Source organism: Artibeus jamaicensis, unplaced genomic scaffold (genome assembly GCF_021234435.1).
Source record: "Artibeus jamaicensis isolate MK-2021 breed Jamaican fruit bat unplaced genomic scaffold, CSHL_Jam_final contig_240, whole genome shotgun sequence".
NCBI classification, from domain to species: Eukaryota; Metazoa; Chordata; class Mammalia; order Chiroptera; family Phyllostomidae; genus Artibeus; species Artibeus jamaicensis.
The window spans coordinates 10765565-10789430 of NW_026521506.1; the positions used below are offsets into that span (position 1 = coordinate 10765565).

At 36.3% G+C, this 23866-nt stretch overlaps 1 protein-coding gene across 6 annotated transcripts in view; it reads right to left on the bottom strand.

Moving 5' to 3' along the window:
* The window catches only part of ENOX2 (ecto-NOX disulfide-thiol exchanger 2), a 426329-nt gene that overhangs the window by 42733 nt on the left and 359730 nt on the right, over positions 1 to 23866 (bottom strand). For all 6 annotated transcript variants that reach the window (XM_053662317.1, XM_053662318.1, XM_053662315.1 and 3 more), the window contains 3 exons: positions 23184 to 23396; positions 20890 to 20996; positions 4297 to 4411 (listed from right to left, as the gene is read on the bottom strand). In XM_053662317.1, coding sequence (XP_053518292.1) covers positions 4297 to 4411; positions 20890 to 20996; positions 23184 to 23396 — 435 coding nt within the window. The remainder of the gene's footprint in view (positions 1 to 4296; positions 4412 to 20889; positions 20997 to 23183; positions 23397 to 23866) is intronic.

Below are 23866 nucleotides of genomic sequence, written 5' to 3' on the forward strand. Positions count from 1 at the left end.
AAGAAAACAGCATTAAAATAAAAAAACAACCAACTATATGGGAAAACATATTTGTCCATAATACCTCAGACAGGGGTTTAATCTCCAAAATATACAAAGAACTTACATGACTCCACTCTAAGAAGACAAGCAACCCAATTAACGAATGGGCAAAGGACTTGAATGGACAGTTCTCCAAGGAGGACATACAAAGATCCACAGACACATGAAAAGATGCTCAATATCACTAGCTATCAGAGAGATGCAAATTAGAACCACAATGAGATACCACTTTACACCAGTCAGGATGGCTATCATAAACAATGCAACAAACAACAAATGTTGGAGAGGTTGTAGGGAAAAGGGGACCCTAGTTCATTCACTGTTGGTGGGATTGCAGACTGGTACAACCATTATGGAAAACAGTATGGAATTTTCTCAGAAAAATAAAAATTGACCTGCCTTTTGACCCAACAATTCCACTCCTGGGATTATATCCTAAGAATCCCAAAACACCAATCCAAAATAACCTATGCACCCCAATGTTCATAGCAGCATAATTTACAATAGCCAAGAGCTGGAAGCAACCTAGGTGCCTGTCAATAAACGAATGGATCAAAAAATTATGGTACATTTACACAATGGAATTCTATGCAGCAGAAAGAAAGAAGGAGCTCCTACCCTTTGCAACAGCATGAATGTAACTGGAAAGCATTATGCTGAGTGAACTAAGCCAGGTGTTGAGAGACAAATACCGTATGATCTCACCTTTAACAGGAGGCTAAACAACAAATCAAACAAACAACCAAAATAAAAACAGGGAAACTGAAATAGAGAACAGGGGTACAGTGACCAGAGGGGAGAGTGGAGGGAATTTCAGGGGAAAAATTGGAAGGATTTACGGGAACTAGTATAAAGGACACATAGACAACAACTAAGGGGGGGTGGAAGTGGGAGGGAGGTGGGGAGTACTGGGGCTGGGCTGGGATGGGAGTAAAAGACAGAAAACTGTACTTGAAAAATAATTAAATTAAAAAAAGAAAGTCTCAATCAAGTTGGACATGTAGAAGTCTACACAAAGGAACATCATAATTAAAATGACAAGGCTTAAAGACAAGGAGAGAATTCTAAAAGCCATAAGATAGAGGTAGGTAGTTACCTACAAGGGTTCACCAATTAGACTGGTATCTGATTACTCATCAGAAACATTTAGGCAAGAAGGGAGTGGTGTTCAATATTCAAGGTGAGGAAAACAAAGACCTACAACCAAAGCTACTTTACCCAGCAAAGCTATCATTTAATGTCAGAGGAGAAATTAGGAGCTTCCCAGACAAAAGAAAGCTAAATGAGTTTGTTAATATCAAACCAGTACTGCAGCAGATAAAGGGAAAAGAAAAAAGAAGAAAGGAGGAGGAGGGAGAGGAGAAGGAGGAAAAGAAGAAGAAAAAGAGGAAGGAGAAGGAGGAGGAGGAGAATTAGAGAGAGAGAACATAGGTATAAAAAATAGAATGGCAATAAATAAGTACCTATCCAACAATAACCTTAAATGTTAACTGGTTACATGCTCCAATCAAAATACAAAAGGCAGCTGAATGAATAGGAACACAAGGCCCACATATATGCTGTCTACAAGAGACCCACCTCAGAACAAAAGATACACACAGACGAAATGTGAACGGATGGAAAAAGATATTTCATGTGAATGGAAAGAGAAATATAATGCTGGGGTCGCTATAGTTATATCTGACAAAATAAAATTTAAAACAAAGACTATATTAAGAGACAAAATGGTACACTATACAATGAAAGAAGGAAGAATCCAACAAGAGGATATAACCCTTGTAAACATTTATGGAGACAACACAGAATCAACAACAAAGCAAATCTTGATCACCATAAAGGCAGAGATCAACAGAAATACAGTCATCATAGGGGATTTTAACAGCCCACTGACATCAATGGATAGATCTTACAGACAGAAAACCAACAAGGAAACAAGGAAAACCACACTTGATCAGATTAACTTAATTGGTATCTTCAGAGCATTTCACCCCAAAGCAGCAAAATATACATTCTTTTCAAGGCTCATAAAACATTTTCTATGGTAAGACCACATGTTAGGACACAAAACAAGGTCAATAAATTTAAGAATATTGAATTAATTACAAACATCTTCTTGACCATAATGGTATGAAATTAGATATCAAAAACAAGGAAAAAATCTGAAAGACAAGACACAGAGGCTAAATAACATGTTACTAAACAATGAGTGGGTTAAGAATGAGGTCAAGAAAGAAATCAAGAGTTACCTTGAAACGAATGAAAATGAGAACATAACATCCAAATTCTATGGGACTCTGGGAAAGCTGTTGTTAGAGGGAAATTCACAGCATTACAGGCTCATCTCAAAAAAAGGACAAGAAAAATCTCAAATAAACAATCTAACTTTATACTTAAAGTGACTTGAAAAAGAACAACAAACAAAAGTAAGTAGAAGGAAAGAAATAATAACGATCAGAGCAGAAATAAATGAAATAGAGCCTAATAAAACAATACAAAGATCAATGAAACCAAGAGCTGGTTCTTTGAAAATATAAATAATATTGAGAAACCTTTAACTAGACTCATGAAAAAAGAGAGAGAACCCAAATACAGAAAATAAGAAATAAAAAAAAAACAATGGTATATTTACACAATGGAATACTACACAGCAGAAATAAAGAGCTCCTACCCTTTGTCACAGCACGGATGGAACTGGAGAGCATTATGCTAAGTGAAATAAGCCAGGCAGTGAAAGACAAATACCATATGATCTCACCTTTAAGTGGAACCTAGTCAACAAAACAAACAAATGAGAAAAATATAACTGAGACATTGAAATAAAGAGCAAACTGACAACAACCAGAGAAGTGGTGAGAAGGGATGATGGGGGGGAAAGGGACATATTTTTCAGGAACATGTATAAAGGACACATGGACAAAACCAAAGCAGATAGGATCAAGGAGGGGAAGTGGGGATGGCTGGGGTGGAGGGTAAGTGGTGCAGGGAAAATGAAAACAACTGTAATTGAACAACAATAAAAAGATATGACAAGAAAGAGAACAAACTGACAGAAACCAGAGGGGTGGGGGAGGGAGATAATGGGGAAAGTAAGGAAAGGGTCATCAAGGAACATGTATAAAGGGCCCATGGAGAAAGCCAAAGGGGGGCAAGATTGAGGGTGGGAGGGGGGGTCAGTGGGGCAGGGGAGAGTGGTGGGGAGAAAATAAAGACAACTGTACTTGAACAACAATATAATACAATAAAAAAAAGAAATGTTAAGTAACAACTGACACCAAAGAAATACAAAGGATTTTCAGAAAATATTACAGTTATATGCCAACAAATTGGACAATTTGGAAGAAATGGGTAAATTCCTAGAAATAAACAATCTTGTAAAACTGAATCAGGAGGAATTAGAGAACCTGAATAGACACATTACGACTAGTGAAAATGAAGCAGTAATTAACAAACTCCCAAGGTACAAAAGCCCTGGACTTGGTGGCTTCACAAGTGAATTTTACAAAACATTCAAATAAGAACTAACACCTATGCTTCTCAAACTATTCCAAAATATTCAAGAGGAGGGAAAACTTTCAAGCTCATTTTAGATAAAATGAGAACTAAAGAACTAAAACTAGATAAAGATACTACAAAGAAAGAAAATTATAGGTCAATATCCCTGATGAACATAGATTCCTAAAGAGAAATACTTATATTTTATGCATATAAAGTAATCAAAATATTTTAATGATTTCTATCTTTGGAGACCTTCATTTTAAATTAAATAACCAGTTCCCATATTTTCCATAATTTCTTTTGCTATATGTATTACATTTGAATTTCAAATTCATCTGTTATTAATTTTGGTGTTGGGCATAAGTGATGTAGGGATACAACTATTTTTCCAAAAGTTTTGCTAGTTACCTATTTATGCATAAGCTCTCTTATGGTTTCTACTATAGAATGTACTATGAATAAATCCAAACCATATATATAACGATGGTTCCTAAATGCCCAGTGCTCCTAGAAAAGAAAGTCCAGTTTTAATTAGATACTATGATAGAATATGAGGGCTAAATGGAGACAAACCTGTACAGAAAATCCTATACAGGGTTGATATTCAGCCAGTTTTTACTTAAATGGCCTCACCAATTGTTTTTCAGAAGTTCCAGTCTGATGGGGTAGTGCCCATCACTTACTGGGTGTTAACAGTTTTTAAATATTATCCCTGCAAGTAGATGTTATTTAAATAAAACAAAGCAGAATGATCTTTACCTGATTCCTCAGTTTCTTTTGTTTCTGTTGTTTCTTCTATTTCATCATCAGACATCTCCATTTCTTCTTCTCTCCTGATTCCCATTAATTCATCATTATGTATGTTGCGAATTTCCTAAGGTTGAAAGGCATAATTTTTAGGTAGGACAGCCTTTAAAATGTTGGAAAAATGAACAGAGTTAAGGATAAGATAAAGAAGGTTTTTTGACATAAAATTTCAGAGTACTTTTAAGGAAAAGGTAAAGGGGCATGTTGTGGTTAAAATCACCTCAACAGAACAAAGTAGATCTTGTACACTCTGTCATATATAAGGCTTCCTTTCTTTCCATACCCAGAGCTCTGGAATTGTTGATTCTTGGATCCTTCCCATATTAGAAAGTACCGCTGGCTATGAAAGACCTTTCACCTCTTACTGACATGAATATCTGTACTTTTCCTTAAGCATTCTGCCATTTTCACCTCCCTATGTATTATCCCTTCATTTCACTGCTTTCCATCCTCTTCCCTCTCCCCTTAGTGTTGTATTCAACAGAACTCTTAATAACACTTTTGCAGGTTTAGAAGTTACATCAAAAATGAGCAGTCAGGAGTGAGCTTTTATCAGATCACACCTTCCATAGGTAATAACTATATTTAAGAATGAAACAAAAAACTGAACCAAACCAAACCCTTAACCATTGAATGGTAGTGGAGAGTGAACAATAGTAGGCATATTCTGAGGAGGAGATGACATTTGGAATAAGGGTGTGGGTCTTCCAGTTTTTAAGGGCCTTTTAAGTAGTCTGAAGCAGACCACAGTTAGAACCTCACAGGTTGGCTAAATTTTTAATAGAAAAGCCACAGTCTTTATAACCTAAAGAAATTAACAAGAGAGAGTTCAGGGTAACACCACAGCCACTTGAAAGTGAGGAGGGAAATCTCAGAAAGGAGATAGCCAAAGACAGAGAAATTCAAATTCTGTGTAAAAGATCTGTTTAAATTTTTGCATGACCCATGAACCACAAAAGCACAGTGCAAATTTCAAACAACACAGCTAAGGCTGAAAGAACTGAACTGAGACTTGAACTGCTATCTAAAACAGAATTTTCACCTTAACTCTAATGAAGTAAATGTACTGTTAAAACAAAGGGAAACAAAGACAACATTATTTGGAAGAACATAAGAGAATGCAAAGTCTCAAAAAATATTCACAATATTCAGGAAAATTACTTGACATTACTTGACATACAAAGAACTAGGATGAGATTCATTTTCAAGAGAAAAGGATGATCAACAGAGGCCAAACTTGAAATCAACCAGATATGGCATTTGGCAGAAAAGGAGTTAAAGCAGTTATTATAATTATCTCAATGATATAAAAGAAATATGCTTATACTGAATGAAAAGATAAAAAATCTTAGTTGAGAATTAGAAAATTAAAAAAAAACAAATGAAAATTCTAAACCTGAAAAATACAATATTTGAAGATATTTGAAATAAGAGTAATTGGATGAATCTAACAGTAGAATAAAAAATGATACAATAAAAGGAGAACTTAAAGAGAACAATATAAATTTATCCAATCTGAAGAACAGAGGTAAACTAACTAGAATGACATAAATAGGAGAGATTAAATCATTCAATATCTTTGAAGAAAAAATAATTGAAGATTTCTTAAATCTGATAAAAGACATTAATCTATATATTCAAAGAACTCAGTGAATCCCAAGCAGGATATATGTGAAAAAAGTATGTCTAGGAACACCATAGTAAAACTGCTGAAAACTACAGAGAAACTCTTTAACTAAACATATTGTGATAATCATTTCACAATATATGTAAGTGAAGTCATTATGCTGTACATCTTAAACTTATACACTGCTGTGTAACATTTTTATAATACTAAAACTGAAAAAAGGAGAAACTGTCAAAGTAGCAAAAAAAAACCAAAAACAAACCCAAAGCATTATATTCAAGAGAACAATGTGAATACTTTGATTTTTTTCAGAAACAATAAAGGCCAGAAGTCAGGGGGGAAATTTCTTTAAAATGCAAAAATATATATCTGTTTATTCAGAACCCTACATTCAGTGACAAAAATCTTTCAAGAACAAAGATGAGAGAAATATATTTCAGAAAAATGTAAATGCATGAATTTTTCACCCAAACACTTGTACCATAAAAAATGCTGAAGAAAGTGCTGCCAAATGTAAATACTGGTCTTCAGGAAGGCATGAAAACATTAGAAATGATTAAGACCACACTAGAAAAATTATTTTTTAAAAAGAGTAAACATGAGAACTGTATATATTTTTTGAAGGAGACTTTTTTACTTTTTAGAAATGTATATTTTGGAGCAACTTGCAATCATTTAGAGGCTACTTGATGCCTGTTAGAGGTTCTCCACACTGAGCTGTGAATTCCTTGGCAGGTTAGCCCCAGATGGGCCACAACACAGGAAATATCCAAAGCTGTCTGGTGAAAAACACTTTCATTTAGAGGAATTATAAATATTTCAAATACATTTCTTAATAATTAATGTCATAGTTAATCACTATCTAAACTAATATCCTCCTTTGTTATTCCTTTTATCTGGAAAAGTAATGATTTCTAAATTCAGTTTTCACTATAGATAAATAAAAATACCTTTACAAAAAGTGAGCTATTCAATGTTATTACTGATAGTTAAGAAGTAACAAAAATAGAAATACTAAACAGCATCTCTCATGTGCTGCAGGGGCATTACTTAAAATAGAAGAAAACAACAAGTTGCTTGAGAAAAATGAACCCTAAAGGGCTATGTCAAGAGAGATTTGCTAAGGTTTGAAACTAATTGTGCAGAGTAAAAAAATTGCTCATTTCTAAGAATTCATTCTATCTCATGAGTCTGGGTTTTAGTTATCATCAAAGAGCTGTTCCTGGAAAGTTGATTCTAAAGAGGTGTGACACTGACAAATTCAAATATTGTACACCTTACTACATCAGGACAAGTCATGGTTCTCCTAGTTGCCTAACCAGGAGGTGGACTGTCAGAGGGTATAAGCAAAGAAAGACCAACCCTCAATTCACAACATGTTGTTTAATGCTAAGAAAGTTACTGTGTTTTTCAAGACTAACTTGTGTTCCAGGGTGAAATATTCCAGGGTGAAAAGATTTTACTGATAGAGCTAAAATATGCCCTGTATCTGCTCAGCATCCACAAAGCATGTTCTGTTTGTTGCTGGGCAAGAAGGCATAATCTCTTTTTAGAAGTATAAAAAGTTTAATAACTAAGTGATACAGCTTATCTAGAGGTCTATCACATTTTTTACAAAAATCCCTAGAGATATAACATACCTACTGACAAATTTTATCTCAATGCCTCAAAATACTTTAGGAACAAGAATTACTGGTTGTTTTAGTTGAGAATGAAATGAGGGTCAGAAAAACTAATAGGGAGCTATCTCTAAGTTATTTAGTCTGGCAGGCAACCTGGTTAGAGCCCTCTTATCACTAGACCATCTTTCTTAGCTAAAAGGAAACTAAGGAGTGCATCATTACTCTTCTAAAAATATCTAACACTAGTAGGTATCTAATATCTAACACATGAATGAGATAGAGAGCAAAGAGAACAACAGAGGTTAAAGGGTACAATATTACAGTAAACTCATGGAGAGCATTTAGTAAATGACAGTATCTAAGAAAACCACGTGAGATTTTAATTTTTTGGCAGTCTTATCATAAAAACTCTTATCTAGGATCACTGTTTTCTGTAATCTTCAGTGGATCAAAAGAGCTCTACTTTGGTAAGAAAACCTAACAAACAACTTCAGAGTGAAAGAAAGGCTGAAAGGTGGCAGTTACCTAATGAAGGCATTCCACCTTACCTTAGACATAGGTATAGGTAAGAGGAGGACTCTGAGCAACTGAAGTTCAGGGAGCATGAGAAATAACTGCACCTCCCAAATTTGCCTCCATTCCCATTCTGACATGTGGATCCAGTGCAAAAGCAAAACAGTGGCTCCCTGGCCAGTGGGGCTCAGTTGGTTGGAGCATCGTCCCATAAGACTGAATGTTTGTGGGTTTGATTCCCTGTCAGAGCACATACCCAGACTGCAGGTTTGATCCCAGGTCAACCAATCACTGTTTCTCTCTTTATCTCTCTGAAAAAAGGCCCTCAAGTAGGGATTAAAAAAATAAACCCACAATAGTGGCAATTGCATGACAAACATTTTCAAGATTTTTCATTTGTAAATCTCTATCTGAAATTGAGTGGGGCACATCACAGATAGACCACATCAAAAAAGGTAACATAGCCGTCCTAAAGTTTCCATACCACTATCTTGTCCACAGTAGACCTGTGATATTTTTCATTTAAACAGTGAACTGTTAGTGATTTCTGAAAATGCACTGTAATTGCTTTGAGTCTATTCTAATGTTAACTTTTCAGAAGCTCAGAAATTCACACACTGCTCCATAATGGAGGACAAAACACTTTCAACATAGAATAAAACTGAAATCCTAGACAGAAGAGAATGCATGAGAAGAATCATCTGTGTACCTGCTGATGTTTTTCATTTATCATAAAGTAAGCAAATCATAAATCAATCTTTTATGTAGTCATGTTTCTTACAGAAAGTTGATTATCACAAAAACAAAATTCCTTGTCAATTGCGTAACAAAATTTTACTTCCCCAGACTTTCAACATTATTGGGATACTTGGTAGGGAAAAGGTGAAATACAGGAATAGAAAGGAGCAGAGGATAGGGAGGTAGCTTCTACATTTACGTAGAAATTTGATTCTACAATATCACATAATACAATAAAGTGAAGCACGAATACCAGTTCTTATCAACATCTATTGTATGATACATACTGGATATACAAATTATGCTGATCCAAATTGTGTTATATGTGTTTTGACATCTGAAAGCCAACAGCTAGTGTTAGTGTAAATGGGTTCTAAATCAAGGGCATGCAGATCTGCGGTCTACAGAGTTTGGAATAGTAGGTCTGGAAATCTGGAAGGTTTTATTAGCAATTATAGTATTTCATTTTATGAGAATGACGGTACTCACCAAGTCCCTTTTCTTTTGGCTTAGTGGCATAAATCACATATTAGGGAGTATGTAAGGGGGTATCTTTTATTTTTTATTATTTTTCTTTTTTTCTATTTATTGTTGTTCAGTTACAGTTATTCCACCTTTTTCTCCATTGCTCACTGCTACCCAGACACCTCACTCCCACAGTCAATCTGGTCCCCTGAGTCCTCTATTTGTGCTCCTTTGCTTGCCCTTTATCTTTTTCTCCCATTATCCCATTCCCCCACCCCTCTGTGGTGACCCCTCTGGTCACTGTCAGTTTGTTCTTTATTTCCATGTATCTGATTATATTTTGCTTGCTTGTTTGTTTTGTTGATTATGTTCCACTTATAGGTGAGAACATATGCTATTTGTCTTTCACCACCTGGCTTATTTCACTTAGCATAATGCTCTCCAGTTCCATTCATGCTGTTGTGAAGGGTAGGAGCTCCTTCTTTATTTCTGCTGCATAGTATTCCATTGTGTAAATATACCAATCATTTATTGATGGGTACTAAGGCTGTTTCCAGTACTTGGCTACATTGTGCTGCTATGAACATTGGGGTGCATAGGTTCTTTTGAATTGGTAATTCAGGATTCTTAGGGTATAATCCCAGCAGTGGGATCACTGGATCAAAAGGCAGTTCTGATTTCTGGCCAAGAAGGAGGCATAGGTAGATATACTTTGCTTCCTTACACAACCTAAAGAAGGACAACCACCAACTTAAAAAGAAAAAACAACTAGAACTGCCAGAAAATTGAACTGTATGGAAGTCTGAGAACCAAGCAGTTAAAGAATAAACATTCTTCCAGACTGGAAGGAGGGGTGGAGATGGGTAGCTGAGATGGAGAGGACACACAGCAAGGTGGTGACTGATGGACCAAGCTGTCCCAATTCACCTGTGGATAAACTGTGAGGATCCACTGGGGAGCAAGATAGATTGTGCAATCCACGGTTTCAGTGTGCAGAAATTAAGCCTCAAAACCTATGGTTGTAAAAACCTGTGAGGGTTGTGGTGGTGGTAGAAACTGCCAATCTTACAGGAGAGTTCATTGGAGGGACCTACAGGGCCCTAGAATGTAAACAAACCAACCCAGGGGTAATGAGCACCAAAAGGGATCAATTTGCTTGTAGGTAGCAGGAGAAGTGACTGAAAGCAGGACAAGGGCTGAGCAAGTGACATTGTTTCCTCTCTGACCCCTCCCCCACATATAGCACCACAATGCATTGGAAGTGGTTTGTATCCCACCCCCAAGGATGCATAAGCCTCCACCCCTTACAATGCAACAGGTGTGCTAAGACAAATATAGCCCAAATGAAAAAACAGATCAAAACTCCAGAAAAAGAACTAAGTGATGAGGAGATACACAATCTATCAGATGTAGAGTTCGAAACACTGGTAATCTGGATGCTCACAGATATTGTTCAGTATGGTCACAAAATAAAGGAAGAAGTGAAGGCTATGCAAAGTGAAATAAAGAAATATATTCAGGGAACCAACAGTGAAGGGAAGGAAATTGGGACTCAAATAAATGATGTAACAAAAGGGAGAAATAAACATTAAATCAGAACATAATGAAGACACAGTGATTCAGAAAAATGAGGAAAAGGCTTAGGAACCCCTGGGACAAGTTTAAACTCACCAACATCCAAATCATAGGGGTACCTGAAGAAGAAGAGGAAGAGCAAGAAATTAAAAACTTATTTGAAAAAATAATAAAGGAAAACTTCCCCAATCTGGCAAAGGAAATAGACATGCAAGCCCAGGAAACTCAGAGTTTCAAAGAAGCTGGACACAAGGAGGACCACACCAAGACACATCATAATTAAATTATCCAAGATTAAAGATAGAGAATCTTAAAAGCACATAATACAATAAAGTGAATACGAAAGAAAAGGAAAGAGTTACCTGTAAAAGAGTTCCCATGAAATGATCAGCTGATTCCTCAAAAACAAAAATCTCCCAAAACTTATAGGCAAGAAGGGGCTGGAAAGAAGTATGAAAATCATGAAAGGCAAGGACTTGATCCAAGATGACTCTATCTAAAAGCTATTGCTTAGAATGGAAGGGCAGATAAAGTGCTTCCGAGATAAGGTAAAACTAAAGGAGTTCATTATCACCAAGCCCTTATTATATGAAATGTTAAAGGGGCTTATGTAAGAAAAAGAAGATAAAAAATATGAACAGTAAAGTGAGAACAAACTCACAACTGTCAATAACTGAACCAAAAAAAAAAACAAGAACAAAAAGCAAACAGCTAGAACAAGAACAGAATCACAGAAATAGAAATCAGATGGAGGGTTATTAGTGGGGAGGGGGGAGTGGAGGAAAAGGTACAGGGAATAAGAAGCATAATTGGTAGGTAAAATAGAGACGGGGGAGGTTAAGAATAGTATAGTAAAGGGAGGAACCAAACAACTTATTTGTATGACCCATGGACATGAGCTAAGAGAGGGGAATGCTGAAGGGAGGGGGTACAGGGAAGAGGGGAAAAGGGGGAGAAAAAAATTGGAGAACTGTAATAGCAAAATCAATAAAATATACTTAAAAATAAAAGAAAAGCAGTTCCATCTTTAGTTGTTTGAGAAAATCCCATACTGTTTTCCCCAGTGGCTGCACCAGTCTGCAATCCCACCAACAGTGCACTAGGGTTTCCTTTTCTCCACATCCTCTCCAACAGTTGTTTGATTTGTTTATGATGGCCATTCTGAGAGATGTGAAGTGGTATCTCATTGTGGTTTTAATGTTCATCTCCCTGATAGCTAGTGGTGTTGAGTATTTTTTCATGTGTCTCTGGGTCATCTCTATCTCCTCCTTGGAGAAGTGTCTGTTCATGTCCTTTGCCCATTTTTTAATTGGATTGCTTGTCTTCCTGGCATGGAGTCGTGTGAGTTCTTTATATATTTTGGAGATCAAACCCTTGTCTGAGGAATCTTTGGGCAAATATGTTTTTCCATAGGTTGGTTCCCTTTGTATTTTGTTGATGCTTTCTTTAACTGTGCAGATGATTTTTAGTTTGATGTAATCCCATTTGTTTATTCTTTTATTTATATCCCTTACTGTAGGGGATGTATTGGTGAAAATATTATTACATGGGATATCTGAAAATTTCCTGCCTATGTTTTCCCCTAGGACTTTTATGGTGTTGTGACTTATATTTAAGTCTTTTATCCATCTTGAGTTTATTTTTGTGTATGGTGTAAGCTGGTGGTGTAGTTTCTTCTTCTTTTTTTTTTTTTTTGCATGTACTTGTTCAGATCTCCCAACACCATTTACTGAAGAGGCTATTTTTACTCCATTTTATGCTCTGGCCCCCTTTGTCAAATATTAACTGAGTGTATTGACATGGGTTTATTTCTAGGCTTTCTATTCTGTTCCATTGACCTACATGTCTGTTCTTATGCCAGTACCAGACCGTTTTGTTTAGAGTGGACTTGTAGTACAGTTTGATATCAGGCATTGTGATCTCTCCTACTTTGTTTTTCTTTCTCAAAATTGCTGAGCCCATTTGGAGTCCTTTATGGTTCCATATAAATTTTGGAAATATTGTTCTATATCTGTGAAATATGTCATTGGTATTGGATAGGGATTGCATTGAGTCTATAGACTGCATTGAGTGGTATGGAAATTTTGATAATGTTAATTCTTCTAATTGATGAACATGGTACATGCTTCCATTTACTTGTGTACTCCTTAATTTATTTCTGTAGAGTTCTGTAGTTTTCTGAGCACAGTTCTTTGACTTCTTTGGTTAAGTTTATTCTTAAGAATTTTATTTTTCTTGTTGTTCTAGTAAATGAGATCCCCTCTAATTAAAAAATGATTTTATTTATTTATTTTTAGAGAGAGAGAGGATGGGAGAGAGAAAGGGAGGCAGAGAAACATCAATGTGTGGTTGCCGTTCATATGCCCCCCCCCACTGGGGATTTGGACTGTAAACCAGGCATGTTCCCTGACTGGGAATTTAACCAGCAACTTGGTTTGCAGGCCAGCACTCAATCTACTGAGCTATACCAGCAGGGCTTTTCTCTAATTTCTGTTTCTGATATTCCATTGTTGGTGTACAAAAATACCTTCAATTTCTGAATATTGACTTTATATTCCACCATTTTGCCAAGTTCACTTATTTGGTTCAGTAATTTTATTTGTGGAGTGTATAGGGTTTTCTATGTACACCATCATCTCATCTGCAGTGACAGCTTTTCCTCCTCCTTTCCATAGGAGGATATTGGATATTTTAAGTCTTTGGATATTTTAATTCTTTTTCTTACCTGATTGCTGTGGCTAGGACTTTCAATTCTATGTTGAATAGAAGTGGTAAAAGTGGACATCCTTGTCTTGTTCCTGATCTTAGGGAGAAGGCCTTTAGTTTTTGTCCATTAAGTAGGATGTTTGCTGTAGGTTTCTTGTATATGGCATTTTTTTATGTTGAGGTATGCTCCCTCTACTCCCATTTTGCTGAATGTTTTTATCATAAATGGGTGCTGTACTTTATCAAATGCTTTACCTGCATCTATTGATATAATCCTGTGATTTTTGACTTTCCTTTTGTTTATGTGGTGTCTAATAGTTATTGATTTGTGAATATTGTACCATCCTTGCATCCCCGGGATGAATCCACTTGGTCATGTTCCATGATCTTTTTAATATATTGCTGGATCTGGTTTCCCAGTATTTTGTTGAGGGTTTTAGCATCTATGTTCATCCGTGATATTAGCCTCTAGTTTTCTTTCTTTGCTGTGTCTCTACCTGGTTTTGGAATTAGGATGATACTGGTCCATGAAAAGAGTGTAGCAGTCTTCCCTCTTCTTGATTTTTTTTTTTGGAATAGATTGAGAAGGATAGGAGTTAGTTTTTTAAGTGTTTGATAAAACTCACCTGTGAATCCATTCAGTCTAGGTCTTTTGTGTGCTGGGAGGTTTTTTTTATTGCTCCTGCAATTTCACTGTCTGTTACTGGCCTTTTCAGACTTTCTCCTTCCCTTTTATTCAGTTTTGGAAGACTGTATGTTTCTAGAAATCTGTCCATTTTCCCCAGGTTGTCCAATTTATTGACATAGAGTCATTCGCAGTAATTTCTTACAATCCTTTGTATTTCTGTGGTATAAGTTGTAATCTCTCCTATTTCATTTCTGATTTTGTTTATTTGGGGTCTCTCTCTTTTTCATGATGAGTCTGGTCTGTCAATTTTGTTTGTCATTTCAAAGAACCAGTTCTTGGATTTATTGATTCTTTAAATTTTTTGAGTCTCTATACATTTAATTCTGCTGTGATCTTGATGATTTCCTCCCTTCTACTCACTCTGAGCTTTGTTTGTTGCTGTTCTTCTAGTTCTTGTAGATGTAGGGTTAGGTTGTATATTTAGGTAGGCCTGTATTAATGAACTTCCCTCTCAGTACTGCCTTCACTGTGTCCCATAGGTTCTGGAGTGTTGGTTGTATATTTAGGTAGGCCTGTATGACTATGAACTTACCTCTCAGTACTGCCTTCACTGTGTCCCATAGGTTCTGGAGTGTTTTGTGTTCATTTTCAGTTGTTTCCAGAAACCTTTTGTTTTCTTAATTGTTCTCATTTTTGACCCTTTCATTATTTAATAACATGTTATTCAGTCTCTATGTATTTGAATTTTCTGAGTTTTTTTCCTTGAGGTTGCTTTCCAGTTTCAATCCATTGTGATCTGAGCAGATGCTTGATATGATTTCAATTTCCTCGAATTTGTTGAGGCTTGTTTTGTGTCCTACCATGTGTTTTTTCTTTGAAAATGTAACATGCACGTTTGAAAAACATGTTTATTTTCCTTTTTGGGGGGGTGAAAGATTCTGTATATATCAATTAAGTCCATTTGATCTAGAGTGTCATTCAATGTCACAATGTCCTTGTTGATTCTTTGTTGGAGGGTCTGTCCATTGTTGACAATGGGGTGTTAAAATCCCCTACATTAACCATGTTGCTGTTGATATCTTTCTTGACATCCTTGAAAATTTTACTTATATATTTGGGTGCCCGTATGTTGGGTGCATACACGTTTACAAGATTTATATCCTCTTGTTGGACTATTCCCTTAAGTATTATGTAGGGACCTTATTTGTCTCTTTTTATGGCCATTTTTTAAAAGATTTTATTTATTTATTTATTTGTAGAGAGAGGGGAAAGGAGGGAGAAAGAGGAGAGAAAAATCAATGTGTGGCTGCTTCTTAAACACCTTCTATTGGGGACCTGGCCAACGATCCAAGCATATGCCCTGACTGGGAATTGAACTGGTGATTCTTAGGTACACAGGCCCACACTCAGTACACTGAGCCACACCAGCTAGGGCTATGGCCTTTGGTTTGATATCTATTCTGTCTGATTCAAGTATTGCTACTCAAGTTTTCTCTTCATGTCAGCTTGCTTAGAATATTTTTTCCATATCTTCACTTTTAGCCTATGTAGATCTTTTCTTTTGAGGTGGGTCTCTTGTAGACAGTATGTATGTGGGTCATATTTTCTTTTCCATTCAGCTACCTTATATCTTTTGATTGGAGCATTTCCTACATTTATGTTTAAGGTTATTATTGATAGGTACTTATTCATTGCCATTTATTCCACACCTGTGTTTTTCCCTCCCTCTTTCTCTTTTCAGCTTATTATACTAGTCCCTTTAGCATCTCTTGCAGTGCTGGCTTGGTGGAGATGTACACTTTTAGCTTTTTTCTGGGAAGCTCTTTATTTCACCTTCTATTTTAACTAAGAAAGTTGGTGGATAGAGTAGTCTTGGTTGTTGGTCCTTGCTTTTCATTACTTGGATTATTTTGTGCTAGTCCTTTCTGGCTTACAGTGTTTCTGTTGACAAATCAGCTGCGAACCTTATTGGATCTTCTTTGTATATTACCAGGTGTTTCTCTCTTTGTCTTTACATATTGCCATTTTAATTATGATGTGTCCTGGAGTCAGCCTCTTTAGGTTCATCTTTACTGGGATCCTCTGTGCTTCCCAAACTTGTGTGGTTTTCCCCCGCACCAAGTTAGGGAAGTTTTCTGTCATTTTTTCAAACAGGTTTTCTATCCCTTGCTTCTTTTCTTCTTCTTCTGATATGCCTCTGATATGAATGTTGTTATGTTTCACATTGTCCTAAAACTCCCTTAAACTATCCTCATTCATTTTGAGTCTTTTGTTTTGTGTTGTTGCTCTATTTTCTCTACCTTGTCTTCCAGCTCCCTGATTCAGTCCTCTGCTTCATCTAGCCTGCTTGATTCCTTATAGTGTATTCTTCATTTCTTCCTGGTTTTTATTCATAGTTTCTATGTCCTTTTCATGCTGCTATAGTTCCCACTAAATTCCTTGTAGCTCCCATAATGTTTCTTAAAGTTCTCACTGAGTTCTTTAAGCATCCTTATAGTCATTATATTGAATTCTATGTATGATAGATTGCTTGCCTCAATTTCACTTAGCTGTTTTTCTAGAAATTCCTCCTTTCCTTTCAATTGGGGGTTCTTTCTTTGTCTCGCCATTTTAGGTGACCCTCTTTCTTTGTTTCTACATCTCAGATTGCTCTTCTTTGACTGCCTGTCTTCATGGGGTGGCTTCTATGGTAGGAGTTCTGTGGACTCAGTGGTGCAGGCTCTTTAATCTCCCGATTTAGATGATCTAGGAATGCCATTTATTCGGTTTGTGTGGGCTCTCTTGCTGTACTTGGATTTTGATTACTGATGGCTCATTCATCGGTGGGTTCTCCCCTCCAGTTGGCTGACTGGGAGCCACAGTCCCTGCCATGTCTTGTATGTGCCCATTGTGAAGCACCTCTGTACTCCTTGGTTCAAAACTTCTTATCAGCTAAACTTCTATTGATTGTTCAGATTATTTGTCAGACAATCAGCCAAGAGTCTCAATTTACATTCTTGACAAAACATACAAATTAGCTTTCCACAGTTTTATGGAGGCTAGCGGAAGACACAAGATCCCTGTCATGCAAGGACTCAGCAGTGCTGACATGAAAATATTCTGAATCTGGCTTACTCCTGCTCTGATAATGTAGGGAGTATCTTTTGGTACCTACTTCCATGGCTCTAGTTTCTAATCTAAGGTTTAACTTCTAATCTAGGCCAGTTTCTCAGTGAGAGACATATGTGGTTTTAAATGATCTTGTAGAAAAAGAGTTTGCACAATACAGAGAACTATCAGTAAAGTCACTATAGATACTAACTTTTAGTAAGGGGAGAGACTATCTTACTTTTGTTAGCCTTTCCAACTGTACCAACAGGAGCCTCACATGCATATAAATCAGGAGAGTAAACCAATGAAAAAGACTCATTAACAAACTAGTCTGCCTGGTATATGCTAACAAAGTGAGTGCTCCCTGTCTTCAGGGACTTTTTATTCTTACTCCATAACCTCTCTCACTGGCATAGCTATCTTTACTGAGAAGGTAATTAAAATCCAATATATATCCACCAGATAGGCAAGCTTGATATAACTGCCAAGAGCCTCGATGAATAATATTCATGGAGAATATTTTATTGCAAAGTTACTTATGAAGGAGTCGTGGCCTAGGCAAGTTAGTGCTCCACCCAGAGACTGCTTTCCTCCTACAAGAAGGCAATTAAGATGCTCCACCGTTTATAATGTGGTTACAACCTGATAAACCATTGTAAGTTGAAAATATCATATGTCAAAATGAATTTAATATACCTAAGCTACCAAGCACCATAGCTTAACCTAGCCTATCTTAAATGTTATTAGAACACAATATCCAAAAAACCTCTGGCAACAAATTACACTGAAGAGTATAGGTTTTTTATGCTTGTGATCCTGTGGTTAACTGGGTGCTGTGGCTGTCTGCTGTTACCCAGCATCATGAGAGAATATTATACTGCATATCACTAGCCCGAGAAAAGATAAACATTAAAAATTTGAAGTACAGTTTCTACTAACTGTGTATCGCTTTCTCAGCATCATGAAGTGAAAAAAATCTTAATTTGAATCACTGTAAGCTGGGATCATCTGTATTGTAAAGGCAGGGCTTTTGGTAATGGGTGGGGTAGTCAGGTTCTTCCACTCCCTAGAAGGGATACACATGCATGTGTATTGAAGGAAAGGTAGAGACTTATTACTGATTTTCTATAATTGTAAGACATTGAACATGTTTCTTTCAATATTTATTCTTCTAAACAATTCAAACTTTACTACAGAGTTTGGACATTTTTAATTAAGGGTACTAAATTCTACTCCTCCCCTTGATCACTTTTGTTACCCTTCCTGCTCCCTGAAAGTGAATACTATCTCAATCCTGCATTGTCTGTCATAATACTTGAGAAAGAGTATAGGTGTTTGAATTGAAATGCTGAAAATTGATTGCTGAGGCTCAACAATACAAGGTACATCCTAGGATTCTAAAATTATTTTGTGTTATAGTAAGACGATAGCTCCCTTTTTAAAATTCCTAATTCATTTTTTAAAAACAATTTCAAAATCATTGGATTTTTATGACTTTATGTATTCACTGGAGTGATGTCTTCAGGAATTTCTCTATATTGACTCTCAGATCCCTTTGTTGAGCAAGAAACTGATGACTCAGAGACAGTTTATGAATATTGTTTGGTATATTTCCTCTAAATGCTTCTCACAATTTTTATGTTATCACACAAACTATGTCATGCACTCTCATGAAGAACAGAAAGAATAGATTATTATTTTCATTTTATAAGTTAGGAAACTGAGGTCAACAAAGATTAAATCACTTGCTCAAGACCACAAGGCAGTTTATATCAGAATGAGAATTTCTGGTCCTGAATTTACTAATTACTGACTGTGTAATTTTGTGTGCATCACTTAATACTTCTGTCTTAGTTTGCTCACCTGTAAAACATGGATATTATACCTACTTATTAGCCCTTATGGAGTTGTTCATGATAAATTGAAATATTTATCATTTATATGATATTTACATTTTTAAGCTATCTATATATCTCTCACCTCATTTAATTCTGTAAGACTGGTTTCATTATTAACTCCCATTTTCAGGTGAAGAAACAGAGACTGAGAAAGGATGACTAGCTCAAAGTCACATAGCTGTAATACATCAGAGCTGTGATTTGGATTAATGTCTGACTCCAAGCCATTGTTCTGTCCAACTACACCACATCTATTGGGAAGTATGTGAGATAATCAATGTGAAAATGCTTTAGAAAGTGTAAATGCCTTACAAATGCTATTTAAATGTTAAGGAAAATGCCAATCTATAGGTAAATAAGTACATAAATAAGTAAGTAAGTAAGTAAGTAAATAAATAAATAAATAAATGTTACCAGACTAGCAAGGAGGACTCAGAAACAAAGTTGAAACAATTGCTGCATACATAGATCAAACATGTCTGGGCTGGGTCAGAAGAACTTGAGATATATATCACACCATCCTGAAAACAAATCTATCTTGGTTTTTTATCTCAGATTCAGAATAGCAACCTAATCACATAAGACATATTCTAGTGTTACACTAAAAATGTCACTCAGCACAAGCAGAGAAGTATGTATCAACCTTCATCTAAAATCAGAGTCCTCTGTTATCTTTAAAGCTGACATCTATAAAGATGGTTGAGCAGGTTTGATTAAAGAAGCTCAGAAATTTCAATGCTCCAATGTAACACCAGGCAGCTTTCAGCCTTAACTGTCAAGATGCTCTAATAAATATAAGACAGACCTAATAATAATAACACTGAATTCACAGGTCAGTAATTATTGTTGTACCTAAGACTAGCTAGCTTAGAGAAGTAAACTTTTAAGTATCACACCTATTGGGTTGGCCAAAAAGTCTGTTTTTTCTGTAAAACAAAAGACACATTTTTCATTTTCACCAATAACTTTATTAATTTGGATATTTTGAATCTGTTGGCTATCTCCTGCTATTGGCCTCAACTGGGTAGAGGCCAGGGGTGCTGCTAAACATCTTCTAATGCATAAGACAGCCCCACAGAAAAGAATTATTTGGTCAAAAGGTCAATAGGACCAAGAAACTTTGGAAATCACTTTTGACACATTTGATCAGTCACAGAACCTTCTCCATACACTGTACAAGTCTTCTTTTGTGTTTCAGTTGCATTTTATCTTTCTTGAAATAATAAAGCACAATATGCCAAAAATGTTGCATATTTTCTTCCAGCTTCAATATTAATATGGCTGCACAAAAATTTGCCAACTTTGGTAAGTTTTTTCCTAAGGCATGTTGATATGACAGCTATTACAATACAATCTAACAAAATTGTTTTGAATGAAGTTAAAGACAACTAAGTACTACTAGAGCTATCTTAAGGGAAAAAAAACTAAACAAACTTTTTAGCCGACCCAATACATTTTCACTATTAAGGTTCCCATCCAGCAGAATGAGCACATTTATTACTGTTTTGGCACAGGTGGTCTGGATATAGTGACAGGTGATAAAACATGTTTTGGTGTTTCATTAGGTCCTTGTTGTGACCATGGGAGCTTGACACTATTTAATTCTGAATGAACTCCTAATCAATAACTTGTTAAAGAAAGCATCTGTGTCCTTCAGGGGTTGCCAGAGAAAAAGTTACCCACCTCAGCTTGTTTGCACCAAACACTGATGTTTTTACGTTGAGCTTTTGTGAAGTGGTCCCATGCCTTTTGTTTGGAGGCAGAATGGTACACAGCTACTATCTGCTCAACTGCAGCATCAGATCAGCAATTGAATCAGGCCAGAGATATCATCCATGGATGGCAAAAGATGAAAAAATAAGAGAAGCATTAGGTTTGTTGTATCTTCCTGTATGACACTACTAGGCTATAGTTGTACTCAGAAAAATCTATGTGTGTTGGGGTATCATGATTTTAAAGGGGACTCAAAAGCAGAAATATCAATATGTAGAAAGAAAAATGTGAACTCCAGAAGGTTTGACATGATATGGTGACAGAAGTTTAAATACAGGCAGTCTGTATCCATTCAGGCAGGAGAGGCAAGGGTACTCGTGAATGTGATTTAGTGCTACTGACTCCACAGAGCATGGCGGCAAGCAGCGAACTGCACCAGCTCTTTGTGACTACTTTCTTCTTTCATAAACTAGCTCTCCAAAATGAGCCCAGATGCTTCACTTCCACATAACCCATCCTTATACTATTCTGAAGGATGTTTAACAGAAACATTATATCAAAACTTAAGATGGATAGAATCCATTGTAAGTGTAGGTGGATAGGCTCATTAACTAGAGAAATGTAAATTTTATGAAATGAAATGTATTAGTGCAGTCCTAGATAGTATTTTTCAGGGTCTCTTAAAATGTCAAAAGGGGAAATATACAAATATTCTGGGGCTTTTATCCTAACAAGTTTTTTAAAATAATTTATTTATTTTTCGAGAGAGGGGAAGGGAAGGAGAAAGAGTGGGAGAGAAATATCAATGTATGGTTGCCTCTCATGCGTCCCCTGCTGGGAACCAGCCTGCAACCCAGGCATGTGCCCTGACTGGGAATTGAACCACGATACTCTGGTCTGCAGGCCCACACTCAATCCACTGAGCTACGCCAGCCAGGGCCATATCCTAACAAGTTTAAGAGAACTGAAACAGACATGACATTTTTAGGAAAAGAAAAGGACAAGAACCTCTGCATGGATGCTGTTCATAGTAAGAAAATCCAGAGGTTGCTGTTTCTTTCTTTATAGCCCAGTTTGTACCCTGTGTGCTAATGATTTAAGAATTTATATCCCCATGATACTTGATCCTCTCTTTTCCTATATTCTTTAGTCCTAGAAACATGTGCTTTCTCTTCCTAGATTCTATGCCCATATATATTTTCAAAATATAAATGGAAAATTAAACAACTCCTCCTTAAATCCAGTTACATATGAGTCAAGTATGGGGATTCAAGTATAAAAAGAATGGGCCATAACTGTTTAAAAGCAAAATCATAAAACTGCACCCTTATTCTTAAAGTGAATACAGTTCCTTACTCAAAAGATATAAGTGAGTATAGTGAAGTAAAACATTAATTGATAATTTTTCTGTTCTGTGTCATGTAAGAGACTTTGGGTAGGTTTAGAGTGGCACTTCTTTTTTAAAAATGGCCATTTCAGAGGCTTCCTATCATGTCACAGTGTCTATGACATTCAGCAAAAGAAATGTAGAAGAAAGAAAACTAAAAACAAAAGACTGAAGTAGCAAATTTGGCTTTTAATCAATTATGTTGTGAAACATGATTACACTGATTACTAAAATTGGGTAATTAAAAAGCATATTATGTGATAATAATGACACAAATCTAATAACGATGCAAATCTTAGAAATGCTGATGCTATATTTTTAGAAAAAATTTAAAAGAGATTTTATTTAGTTTTGGAGAGAGGGGAAGGAGAAAGAGGGAAAGGAGAAAGGGAGAGAAATATCAATGTGTGATTGCCTCTCATGTGCCCCCTACAGGGGACCTGGCCTGCAACCCAGGCATGTGCTCCAACTAGGAGTTGAACTGGGGACCCTTAGGTTCATAGCCTGCACTCAATCCACTGAGCTACACCAGCCAGGGCTGATGCTACATTTAATACCAGACTTTCACTGAGGCCTGAGGCTGCTTGTAACTTGAGAACAAGCCAAAGTAGAAGCACAGGACTCTAACCTAAGTGTCTTTGTTTGTTTCTAAGAAGCTGCAGTAGATATACCAGAGAAAAAAAACCCATAGGAGGTCCCTACATGTATCTTGCAAAATTGGAGCTCAGGCATTTGGCAATTTAAGGAGAGCATAAGGTAATGAGAAACTTTGCCGTTCACACAGAATGGCTATGTGGGATTGGTTCCTGTGCATAAAAAGTGGTGACAAAGTGAAGTGCCCTTTCATCTTTTAAGCAGAACTCTGATTTCTACTCACATTGAATGAGAATTCCAGAAAGGGCCTGCTTGAATTTCTCCTTTGCTTCTTCCATGTCTTTCTCATGAGCAGCTTTCTCATTCACCAGGCGGCGGACATGGCTGTTGGCTGACTGGATCATGGAGTAGAAGTTGTTGGCGCTCCGCCGGTTCACCTCTCCTCGCTCTATCCAAGTAAGCAAGGTCTGGACAGCTTCTGAGAATTTGGAATCATCTGAAAAAAAAAACAGAATTTAATTTTAAAATCATCAAATGTTACCAAATCCCAATCTACTTTCCGAACATGTTGGCAAGGAGGCCACCATGACTTCTTAGCGGTAGTTGTTAATTGAATTACTAAGGATGAGGAGTTGTGTATGAACATACATGTGCATACAGGCAGCAGGCAGACAGAATGAAAAAATGAAAGACTCATAAAGTAGACTGGTTGTAGCTGATGAAGAATTTTCATAAAGATAATCGTTTATTCTTTCCTTCAAAAAAGTTCTTTACTGATATAGTTTTCACACATTGTAAATTCCTTAACCTGTCTGTGTAACATGAATTAGCAGTGAAAAAACTTCAGAAGTCTATAATATTAATTTTTAATAAGGAAGAATAAAGTTGAGTTTAACTTGAATTTGATAGTAACTTTTTCCTTGGTCTGAAATTATGGTGTTGAAAGGAGCCTTAAGAAGGAATCAA